The 12,529-nt window shown below is 40.7% G+C and overlaps 2 protein-coding genes across 2 annotated transcripts in view; one reads left to right on the forward strand and one right to left on the reverse strand.

Annotated features, from left to right (window-relative positions):
* Positions 1-1,428, reverse strand: part of LOC127871784 (T-complex protein 1 subunit delta-like) — a 31,241-nt gene extending 29,813 nt beyond the window's left edge. The window contains exons 1-3 of the mRNA XM_052414981.1: positions 1,202-1,428; positions 494-546; positions 189-278 (exon numbers count right to left, since the gene is read on the reverse strand). Coding sequence (XP_052270941.1) covers positions 189-278; positions 494-546; positions 1,202-1,301 — 243 coding nt within the window. The 5' untranslated portion in view covers positions 1,302-1,428. The remainder of the gene's footprint in view (positions 1-188; positions 279-493; positions 547-1,201) is intronic.
* LOC127871782 (putative ATP-dependent RNA helicase DHX57) overlaps positions 1,402-12,529 on the forward strand; it is a 49,779-nt gene continuing 38,651 nt past the window's right edge. The window contains 10 exon segments of the mRNA XM_052414979.1: positions 1,402-1,456; positions 1,533-1,874; positions 2,030-2,155; positions 2,586-2,744; positions 3,622-4,467; positions 4,469-4,619; positions 4,922-5,043; positions 5,750-5,945; positions 6,478-6,602; positions 7,173-7,306. Coding sequence (XP_052270939.1) covers positions 1,540-1,874; positions 2,030-2,155; positions 2,586-2,744; positions 3,622-4,467; positions 4,469-4,619; positions 4,922-5,043; positions 5,750-5,945; positions 6,478-6,602; positions 7,173-7,306 — 2,194 coding nt within the window. The 5' untranslated portion in view covers positions 1,402-1,456; positions 1,533-1,539.

Here is a 12,529-nt window from a genome sequence, read left to right on the forward strand (position 1 = left end):
TTTATGTATACATTTATATGCTTGCAAAACTTGTTGTCTGGTAACTTGACCAACAAAACATCAAAGAGTTCAGTGGTAACATGAGGATTAACTAAATCAGAAACAATTTAAAATGCATGAGATGTTTTAAATAAATGTTTTATTTGGTCACTCATGTTTTTGAGATGCTTTTATATGAGAATGCTTACCATTTTAGCTGCTGGATGCAAAACTTGCATTTGTTTGAGAATCGTAGCTCCATCATTGGTGATTGTCACATCTCCATTGGCAGCTTGAATCTACATGAACAACACTCAAATGACAATCAAAAACAGTTGCATTAAAAATATTATGCAAAAACTGAAAAATAATAATTGGTTTCCTTATTAAGCTCTTAAGTTTTCACAATTACTTATTATGTACATGTTGCAAGACAATTGTATTGCAGCAGAGGTTTACAAAATGTATGAGATATTTAGTCATTATTATTCAAAAGTTACAAACATATGCGTACCATTTTATCCATGCCTCGAGGCCCAAGACTTGTCCTGATTGCAGAAGCCACAGCTAAAAAAAATCAACATACTAAGCATTGGATAGATTTATACACTACGCGACCTGTGATTTTTGCCGTGATTCTGGCATCACCGCAATCGTTCCAACGTGACAAATCACGGTGATTACGAGCGACAAGAAAATTTGGGTGATGTGTTAAATAGAAAGTGTCAATTGTGACAGTATGTGAAATGGAAACTGTGTCCATAGCTATAACTGCAGAGTCAAATGGGCGATGTATCCAAAGCTTCTCACTTGTCTAAGAGGCTGTGTGTATTCCTAAAGACTATGACTAGCTTTCTGTTTTTATCTTTGCTGTAATGAGACCACGGTCCAGCCTAATTTAATTGTGATCTTACTGTTGGTGGTCTTTCTCTTTTGACCATATGGCAACTAGTGCCTGCACAGCTTCACTGCATTTATTCAGATGAACTCAATACCTTAGACTAACATGTCATGCGAAGATCTTGCTCTGACATGTTGTAATCAAACAATTAATTCATCGACAGAATAAAGGGAAACATAAAATCACATGGAAAAATCAATGAACAATCAATAATGCAGTGCATAAAAAACAACATTGCTTCCTTACAAACACGTTGCTATACGCCTGTAACTAAAATATATGATGTTGTCATTTGGTCCCCATTGTAAACAAACAAATTACCCTTTGCTGCCTCTATGTTGCTCATACGAATTTGTGTCGGTTTATCCTTGTCTTTGTACTCCGATTGTTTGGGAGCATTATTCCGCTTTTGGGGTGCCATATTGATTTATTTGTAGAAACTGTCAAGTCTTAAGATTTCGATGGATACAAACTACAAGTTACAGATGATTCTGGAATGAAACAGGGAAAAACATGAACTGCTTCCGGTAAATCGTCTAGCCTATTTTGGAATACTCTTCATAAAAAAGGAAACCGGTGCGTATGTAAATTACTCATTTATTTACTTCTTACATGTGTCATATTATAACTACTGTTTCAATTTTAACATTAGATAAACTATGGACAAAAAGGTAGTACAACGTCGTGTTGGAGGGCGTCACAATAGAGGCGGTGGCCGACAAAGTCGTCGAGGACGTGGACACGTGAATACGAGACCGGTAGGGCCATCTGTCAGCGGAAGAAAAAGTGGTGCTAGTGCATATGATGATGATGACATTTATGACGCATACGATGATGATGGACCCGATTCAGAGTTTTCAGAGTCACCTCTCCCTCCCTTAGGAAATCAGTTTGCTGCCAGAGGAGTTCCGTCCTTCATTGGTAGAGGCCGTGGTTCATTTAACAAGTCTAGTGCCAGTGGTGGTGGCTGCATTGACAGTTTTCCTCCAAGAAGGTTTGTTGATTATGCATTGTTTGTAAAAATTGTTATGTACAACCTTATTCAACGATAAGCAATATGACATATTTTTTAGTCACAGAAAGAAAACAAACATTTGCAAAACGGGCACAAAATGACAAGCAGTTAATAGTTATTGTTTTAACTTTTAGGAGTAATCCTGTTAAAGTCACCATGCAACATCTGCACATGAGTTCAGAGAACCAAGAGCTTGTTAAGGGGATGTTGAAAGACTTACATGGTGCTGATGATGAGGAAAATGATGATGCTATTTCAAGGTAATGTAAAATATCTGCTTTCTGCTTCAAACTGTCTTTTTAATGTTTTTACTTACTTTAAGTTTAAAAGTATATCCCTTAGAACATTTAATTTTCAACAACTTTTGACTTCCCAAACTTAGAAGTTGATAATATATCATTCTACACAACATAAGTTCAAGTCAGTACTGTAAAACCTGTTTGCTCAGTGTCTTAACAATTTGACAACAATCACAACATCTTCAAGTAATTTCAGAAATATATTGTATGCTCTTATATATTTGCTTAAACATTTTTTATTGCCATCTTTATGCTTTAAAGTGAGATTAAAAATACTGAGATGGAATGAAATAAAAGATTTCATATGCTTCTGAGAGTTTCAACAATTGTTAAAACTAAAGCAGCGAAGTTACAAGGAAAACAGGGATTTCTCTATATATCATTCATACAGTGAAGAAGAATATGAGGAGTCTGACTATAGAGCAGAGAGTCAGTATTGGATTGTGAACAATCAGCTGAAGTTGGCAGACGCTGCAGTGCACGACTCTGGTGTGACAGGCAATGAAGACACCTCCAATGTTAGCGCACTAGCCGTTAGGAAACTGACAAGGTTCATTTCAATAGAAGGTTTACTTGTTGAATTGAGAAATAATATATTACGTTTAACTATAAAATCAAGTCCTCTTGTCAACTCAATTGCTTAATTTCAATAAATTTTCAGGTAAGTTAAGGGGGAGCTAACTTTTTTTGTCTTTCTTCAATCAATCTCAAATAAAGTCACATTAATCGTTGTAAGGTTAATCCAAGTTCATTTAATTTAAAACTCTTAAAAATGTCTTTTACATGTCTACAAATCATACCAAAACAAAGCACTTTGTTCATCGGTGATAAAGTGAAATTACATTGAACACTAATCAAGTTTTACTTTACTCACAATTCAGCCTACTAGAACCTTTCAAGATACTAGAGTAATATTTTTATGTTGATTAAACATATTTGTATAACATAATCAGTATTATATTACATGTTCCTTTTAACAAGTTATTTTATCATTATTTTTAATAAAGGATAGTTGTGCAGTTATTAATGATTATTAAATTTTCTGTATGAAAATGCAATTACAGCTTAAATAAACAGAGGTGCGCTGAATAAAAATACACATACTTGTAGCTTAGAACGATTGTATATGCAGTCATGAAGTCACTTAAAACTATCAATTCATATTATTATCATTTTGAAAAATGCAGGCATGGTTTTGGTAAACAGAGGTGCAGTGAAAAATATACACATAGTAATGAATGTGCTTGCAGTCATGAAGTTATTAATGACTATTAATTAATATTCTTATCATTTTGAAAATGCAGCTTTTGCTTAGATAAACAGAGGTGCTTTTAATATAAATATTCATATTCATAATTATGCATGCAAATACCGTCATGAAATGATAAGTGATTATAAATTAATTCCTTTTCATTTATAAAATGCAGATATGGCTTTGATAAGCAGCGTTGTACTGAAGCGCTCCAGGTGTGTGACGGTGATCTTGGTTTGTCGCTGGAGTACCTGCTAGCAGAGTGTTTCTCATTGGTGACAGTCGCATGCACTGATGAAGCAGTTGCTCTGGAGGTCCAAGAATTACGGACCGAGGAAATGTTTGCTCTTCAGGCTATATATGAAGATAAGTTCATCGAAAGAATCCCTAACAAAGTGTGGATTATCAAGCTGGATTTATCATACCTTGATAAAATTGTGCAACCAAAGCGTGAAGAAAAGGAAGTTAAGGAAGAGAAAGAAAAGACAAAGAAAGAGATTCTTGTGTGTAGATTTTATTTGAAAGGTTTCTGTAAATTTGGTAGAAAATGCAGAATGATACACAGTGTACCTGTGGAGAAAAGTAAAGAAAAATTGCCACATATAGAGGAAAAAACATATCTCAATAGTGAAATCGAAGTACGGTTTCCCAATGGAAATTTGTATCCAAAGGAACCACCTTATGTTGCTTTCTCAACTACAAATCATTTCATCGAAAAACATGTCTGTTTGAATATCACAAAGAGAATGATGGAGGAAGCTAAAAGGATGGCTGAAAACGAAGAGCCCTCCATTTTCACAATAGTTAGTTTGTTAGACAATGATAAGTTAATTGATGAGGTGATAACTGAACAACCACATGAGTTTTCAGTGCCAGTTTCCCTTCCAGCCTGGGTTAAAAAAGATGATGAAATTACTCAGGGTAGTTCATTTGTTACTCAGATTAATAGCAGTGTCCAGGAAAAGCCTGATAATATTTCTGATGCAAGACTAGCAGCGGCTACTGATGCTATGTTGAGAATGGACAGAATATGAACCTACCACTGAAGAAAACCTTGAAGCCAACAAGGTGGAAGTGAAAAGATCTGTTAGCAAGGAGTTCATAAAGAAGGCTAATCCTGCAGAAATATTGAAGTCCAACAGGAAGCTTATTGAAGATTTCAAGAAGAAAAAGGTTGGTATCTTGATATGTGTTCACTTTTAGAGTAAATTTTATGTTTATAGGCAGTTGAAATGTATCTAACCAGATATGTTATATGTGTAGTTTTTAGAGACAAAATCTTTGTTACACTGCAAATAATGAATTTGAATATAACTTTGCTAAATCCTGCAATAGACAAAAAAGTATAGATGGAAATCATAGTCTGTAGCGAAACCTTTCTGAGTTGGTGGAGCAATAAATGGTTGATATCATATCATGCAGTTTGTAACATTTAATGTTTTATTTAAGAAATGTGTGTTTGCCTGTTTTCTTAGACCAGTGTTAAGTACAAAAAAATGCTTGAGGGGCGTCAGAAGTTGCCAGCCTGGGATATGCAGGTGGAAATCATGAATGTTGTCAATAGCAACCAGGTAGTGGTTATCAGTGGAATGACGGGGTAAGTTTTAGTCTGTTGCTGTTATCAAAGGCATTGATCTGTGGTGTTACTTTAATCAGTAGATTAATGAAGGTTATGAAGGAGTATTCTAGTTTGTTCAGCAAGTAAAATGTGTAGGAAAATATAATTGATTTACAATTGGAAATCTCTTGTTTCATCAGTGAGAATTAATAGTTGTATTCATTGCTTCACTGGGAGTTCCTCTTTTGCAGGCTCTTGTATTCATGCAGTACATTAAATGAAACATCAATGATGGAGGACATAATATTTGTGAAACTACTTCATTATTTTGATAATATAAAGTTGACCTATAAAAAAATTGTTGTTTTCGGTAGAAATTTAAAAAATATCACTTGTGATCATTGATAGGTTTTCTTTAAAGAAAAACTAATTTGACCAATCACTCACTAATTAAATTTAAAAAAAAATTGTAACAAGAGATACCTCAAGGAAAAATTATACACCAGATGATTATATCTCGTAAGAAGGTATTGTTAAGCCATAAAACACATTTACATTTATCATGAAAAATGTTGGTGTGTTATTTTGGAGACAACAATATTGTTAAAAAAAACAAAAAACATTTTTACAAACTGTATTTACATCATGAAATGTGCTCTGAGACCTTTTGATATGGTTGCAGCACATCTGCTCTTGTTAACATTTTTTTCTTCTTAATTTCATTCTAACTAATGACATATTTCAGATGCGGCAAAACCACCCAGGTTCCCCAGTTCATCATGGACCAGTACCTGGGCCTTGACGACCTTCACCTCTGTCACATCCTGTGCACTCAGCCGCGACGTATCTCCGCCATAGCAGTGGCCGAGAGGGTGGCTGAAGAACGGGCAGATAACCTGGGTAGACTTGTCGGTTACCAGATCAGAATGGAGAAAATGCAGGTGTTCATTAGTGCTGGTACTTGTTAATGTTGGCCATTATTACCTCCAGACTGTTTTAAAGTGTTAATGGTATTTATTGCTTTGTTTATGTGTTTTTTTTAATTTTGGAGATTTAACTGTACTAAATGCTATATAGTTATGTTATATGGGTTTAATACCCCTGCCACACATATGCAGACTATGAATGTTATGGTAAACCTGTTATTTAAAATGATCACTTACCCCACATTCATATAAAAAAATGTTAAGTTATTGATACAAATGTGTATCTATTCCTTCTTACAGTTTTTCATACACTATTTTTGAAGTTTCTACGTTATTTGAAAATCATTGACATTTGTTCCTATATTTTATTGACAGCTTGCACCCCGCACAGTATTACATATGAAGAATAACAAATTTATAAAATTGCATTCAATCAGTACATATTTAACTTGAACAACAACTAAATTTAATTAAAATTGTAATAAAATTGAATAAGAAACACAAATATTTATTTTTCTTTGTGCAAAATATTTACTCTACTTTGCAGTCATCTTTCACCCGTCTGCTGTTCTGCACAACAGGAATCGTGCTGCGACGTTTAGAAGGGGACACCACTCTTGATGGTATCACACATCTCATTATCGATGAAGTTCATGAACGTTCAGAAGAAAGGTATATATTGACGTGTTTATTATTTTATGATGTTATTTTGTATTTTAGTGAAGGTGCTTGTACAGATCTTTTGTAAAATTATGGTGTATTATTTATTTGCTCATTTAATGTGACTGCAAGTAAACAAGAGACATGCTTATTTCACTAGCAACACTTTTGGTGTAACATTTTCGTGGTCGTAAGTAATAATAACAAAAGGTTGGCTCGCAATTACACACAGCATGTGTCATACCATTACTTAGAAAATAATCTCCATTGTTATGTTTATGATTCGAACTTGCTATTGTATGATACATGTATTACATTCAAGGATAAACAGTGTTATTTAGATTTTCTATTGGCATTTTAGAATCCATTATGATGGAAACAATAACCAGTCTAGATCTGGATTATAACTTAACACTCTCGAGTAAATTTATTGCAAATATATATTTTTTTACTGCTCCTGAATTCAAATAAAAACTTTTCAAAGACCATTTCACAGCATCTTGAAACATCCTAACCCTATAAGGAGCTCAACAAATATTTAAAAAGGGAGTTAAACATGTACATAAACCCATCCAATGTCAGTGACTTCCTGCTGATGTATCTGCGTGACATGTTGCCACGACGACCAGATCTCAAGGTCATACTGATGAGCGCGACCCTGAATGCCCAGCTGTTCTCTCAGTACTTTGGAGGCTGTGCCATCCTAGATATTCCTGGTACATGTACATTAGATTTAAGCCTCGCTCTGGAAAAATTGGGGTTTGATGTGAATGTCTCACGTGTGCCCCAAGATTAGCCTGTGAATGTCTCATGTGTGCCCCCAGATTAGCCTGTGAATGTCTCATGTGTGCCCCCAGATTAGCCTGTGAATGTCTCACATGTGCCTCCAGATTAGCCTGTGAATGTCTCACATGTGCCCCCAGATTAGCCTGTGAATGTCTCATGTGTGCCCCCAGATTAGCCTGTGAATGTCTCATGTGTGCCCCCAGATTAGCCTGTGAATGTCTCACGTGTGCCCCCAGATTAGCCTGTGAATGTCTCATGTGTGCCTCCAGATTAGCCTGTGAATGTCTCACATGTGCCCCCAGATTAGCCTGTGAATGTCTCACATGTGCCCCCAGATAAGCCTGTAAATGTCTCATGTGTGCCCCCAGATAAGCCTGTGAATGTCTCACATGTGCCCCCAGATTAGCCTGTAAATGTCTCATGTGTGCCCCCAGATAAGCCTGTGAATGTCTCATGTGTGCCCCCAGATAAGCCTGTGAATGTCTCACATGTGCCCCCAGATTAGCCTGTGAATGTCTCGTGTGTGCCCCCAGATTAGCCTGTGAAGTTTATAAAGGCTGTGAATGTCTCATGTTTGCCCCCTGATTAGCCTGTGAATGTCTCATGTGTGCCCCCAGATTAGCCTGTGAAAGTCTCATGTGTGCCCCCAGATTAGCCTGTGCAGTTTATAAAGGCTGTGAATGTCTCCCGTGTGCCCCCAGATTAGCCTGTGCAGCTAATAAAGGCTGTGAATGTCTCATGTGTGCCCCCAGATTAGCCTGTGAATGTCTCATGTGTGCCCCCAGATTAGCCTGTGCAGTTTATAAAGGCTGTGAATGTCTCGCGTGTGCCCCCAGATTAGCCTGTGAATGTCTAATGTGTGCCCCCAGATTAGCTTGTGCATTTTATAAAGACTGTGAATGTCTCACGTGTGCCCCTAGATTAGCCTGTGCAGTTAATAAAGGCTGTGAATGTCTCATGTGTGCCCCCAGATTAGCCTGTGCAGTTTATAAAGGCTGTGAATGTCTCATGTGTGCCCCCAGATTAGCCTGTGAATGTCTCATGTGTGCCCCCAGATTAGCATGTGAATGTCTCATGTGTGCCCCCAGATTAGCCTGTGAATGTCTCCTGTGTGCCCCCAGATTAGCCTGTGCAGTTTATAAAGGCTGTGAATGTCTCGTGTGTGCCCCCAGATTAGCCTGTGAATGTCTCATGTGTGCCCCCAGATTAGCCTGTGCATTTTATAAAGGCTGTGAATGTCTCATGTGTGCCCCCAGATTAGCCTGTGAATGTCTCATGTGTGCCCCCAGATTAGCCTGTGAATGTCTCGTGTGTGCCCCCAGATTAGCCTGTGCAGTTTATTAAGGCTGTGAATTTCTCATGTGTGCCCCCAGATTAGCCTGTGAATGTCTCATGTGTGCCCCCAGATTAGCCAGTGAATGTCTCATGTGTGCCCCCAGATTAGCCTGTGAATGTCTCACATGTGCCCCCATATTAGCCTGTGAATGTCTCATGTGTGCCCCCAGATTAGCCTGTGAATGTCTCATGTGTGCCACCAGATTGGCCTGTGAATGTCTCATGTGTGCCCCCAGATTAGCCTGTGAATGTCTCATGTGTGCCCCCAGATTAGCCTGTGAATGTCTCATGTGTGCCACCAGATTAGCCTGTGAATGTCTCGCATGTGCCCCCAGATTAGCCTGTGAATGTCTCATGTGTGCCTCAGATTAGCCTGTGCAGTTTATAAAGGCTGTGAATGTCTCATGTTTGCCCCCAGATTAGCCTGTGAATGTCTCATGTGTGCCCCCAGATTAGCCTGTGCAGTTTAGAAAGGCTGTGAATGTCTTGCGTGTGCCCCCAGATTAGCCTGTGAATGTCTCACATGTGCCACCAGATTAGCCTGTGAATGTCTCATGTGTGCCCCCAGATTAGCCTGTAAATGTCTCACTTGTGCCCCCAGATTAGCCTGTAAATGTCTCATGTGTGCCCCCAGATAAGCCTGTGAATGTCTCATGTGTGCCCCCAGATAAGCCTGTGAATATCTCACATGTGCCCCCAGATTAGCCTGTGAATGTCTCACATGTGCCCCCAGATTAGCCTGTAAATGTCTCATGTGTGCCCCCAGATAAGCCTGTGAATATCTCACATGTGCCCCCAGATTAGCCTGTAAATGTCTCATGTGTGCCCCCAGATAAGCCTGTGAATGTCTCACATGTGCCCCCAGATTAGCCTGTAAATGTCTCATGTGTGCCCCCAGATAAGCCTGTGAATGTCTCACATGTGCCCCCAGATTAGCCTGTAAATGTCTCACGTGTGCCCCCAGATAAGCCTGTGAATATCTCACATGTGCCCCCAGATTAGCCTGTGCAGTTAATAAAGGCTGTGAATGTCTCATGTGTGCCCCCAGATTAGTCTGTGAATGTCTCATGTGTGCCCCCAGATAAGCCTGTGAATGTCTCATGTGTGCCCCCAGATAAGCCTGTGAATGTCTCATGTATGCCCCAGATAAGCCTGTGAATGTCTCACATGTGCACCCAGATAAGCCTGTGAATGTTTCATGTGTGCCCCCAGATTAGCCTGTGCAGTTTTTAAAGGCTGTGAATTTCTCATGTTTGCCCCCAGATTAGCCTGGGAATGTCTCATGTGTGTCCCCAGATTAGCCTGTGCAGTTTATAAAGGCTGTGAATGTCTCCCGTGTGCCCCCAGATAAGCCTGTGCAGCTAATAAAGGCTGTGAATGTCTCATGTGTGCCCCCAGATTAGCCTGTGCAGTTTATAAAGGCTGTGAATGTCTCGCGTGTGCCCCCAGATTAGCCTGTGAATGTCTCATGTGTGCCCCCAGATTAGCCTGTGCATTTTATAAAGGCTGTGAATGTCTCATGTGTGCCCCCAGATTAGCCTGTGAATGTCTCACGTGTGCCCCCAGATTAGCCTGTGCAGTTAATAAAGGCTGTGAATGTCTCATGTGTGCCCCCAGATTAGCCTGTGCAGTTTATAAAGGCTGTGAATGTCTCATGTGTGCCCCCAGATTAGCCTGTGAATGTCTCGTGTGTGCCCCCAGATTAGCCTGTGCAGTTTATTAAGGCTGTGAATGTCTCATGTGTGCCCCCAGATTAGCCTGTGAATGTCTCATGTGTGCCCCCAGATTAGCCTGTGAATGTCTCATGTGTGCCCCCAGATTAGCCTGTGAATGTCTCATGTGTGCCCCCAGATTAGCCTGTGAATGTCTCACATGTGCCCCCAGATTAGCCTGTGAATGTCTCATGTGTGCCCCCAGATTAGCCTGTGAATGTCTCATGTGTGCCACCAGATTAGCCTGTGAATGTCTCATGTGTGCCCCCAGATAAGCCTGTGAATGTCTCATGTGTGCCCCCAGATTAGCCTGTGAATGTCTCATGTGTGCCACCAGATTAGCCTGTGAATGTCTCATGTGTGCCCCCAGATTAGCCTGTGAATGTCTCATGTGTGCCCCCAGATTAGCCTGTGCAGTTTAAAAAGGCTGTGAATGTCTCGTGTGAGCCCCCAGATTAGCCTGTGAATGTCTCATGTGTGCCTCAGATTAGCCTGTGCATTTTATAAAGGCTGTGAATGTCTCATGTTTGCCCCCAGATTAGCCTGTGAATGTCTCATGTGTGCCCCCAGATTAGCCTGTGCAGTTTAGAAAGGCTGTGAATGTCTTGCGTGTGCCCCCAGATTAGCCTGTGAATGTCTCATGTGTGCCCCCAGATTAGCCTGTGAATGTCTCACATGTGCCCCCAGATTAGCCTGTGAATGTCTCACATGTGCCACCAGATTAGCCTGTGAATGTCTCATGTGTGCCCCCAGATTAGCCTGTGAATGTCTCATGTGTGCCCCCAGATTAGCCTGTAAATGTCTCACATGTGCCCCCAGATTAGCCTGTAAATGTCTCACGTGTGCCCCCAGATAAGCCTGTGAATGTCTCATGTGTGCCCCCAGATAAGCCTGTGAATATCTCACATGTGCCCCCAGATTAGCCTGTGAATGTCTCACATGTGCCCCCAGATTAGCCTGTAAATGTCTCATGTGTGCCCCCAGATAAGCCTGTGAATGTCTCACATGTGCCCCCAGATTAGCCTGTAAATGTCTCACGTGTGCCCCCAGATAAGCCTGTGAATGTCTCACATGTGCCCCCAGATTAGCCTGTAAATGTCTCACGTGTGCCCCCAGATAAGCCTGTGAATATATCACATGTGCCCCCAGATTAGCCTGTGCAGTTAATTAAGGCTGTGAATGTCTCATGTGTGCCCCCAGATTAGCCTGGAAATGTCTCATGTGTGCCCCCAGATTAGCCTGTGCAGTTTATAAAGGCTGTGAATGTCTCCCGTGTGCCCCCAGATTAGCTGTGCAGCTAATAAAGGCTGTGAATGTCTCATGTGTGCCCCCAGATTAGCCTGTGCAGTTTATAAAGGCTGTGAATGTCTCGCGTGTGCCCCCAGATTAGCCTGTGAATGTCTCATGTGTGCCCCCAGATTAGCCTGTGCATTTTATAAAGGCTGTGAATGTCTAATGTGTGCCCCCAGATTAGCCTGTGAATGTCTCACGTGTGCCCCCAGATTAGCCTGTGCAGTTAATAAAGGCTGTGAATGTCTCATGTGTGCCCCCAGATTAGCCTGTGCAGTTTATAAAGGCTGTGAATGTCTCATTTGTGCCCCCAGATTAGCCTGTGAATCTCTCATTTGTGCCTCCAGATTAGCCTGTGAATGTCTCATGTGTGCCCCCAGATTAGCCTGTGAATGTCTCATGTGTGCCCCGAGATTAGCCTGTGAATGTCTCATGTGTGCCCCCAGATTAGCCTGTGAATGTCTCATGTGTGCCCCCAGATTAGCCAGTGAATGTCTCATGTGTGCCCCGAGATTAGCCTGTGAATGTCTCATGTGTGCCCCCAGATTAGCCTGTGAATGTCTCATGTGTGCCCCCAGATTAGCCTGTGAAGGTCTCAGGTGTGCCCCCAGATTAGCCTGTGAATGTCTCATGTGTGCCCCGAGATTAGCCTGTGAATGTCTCATGTGTGCCCCCAGATTAGCCTGTAAATGTCTCATGTGTGCCCCCAGATTAGCCTGTGAATGTCTCAGGTGTGCCCCCAGATTAGCCTGTGAATGTCTCACATGTGCCCCCAGATTAGCCTGTGAATGTCTCATGTGTGCCTCAGATTAGCCT

Source organism: Dreissena polymorpha, chromosome 3, assembly GCF_020536995.1.
Source record: "Dreissena polymorpha isolate Duluth1 chromosome 3, UMN_Dpol_1.0, whole genome shotgun sequence".
In the NCBI taxonomy this organism is placed as follows: domain Eukaryota; kingdom Metazoa; phylum Mollusca; class Bivalvia; order Myida; family Dreissenidae; genus Dreissena; species Dreissena polymorpha.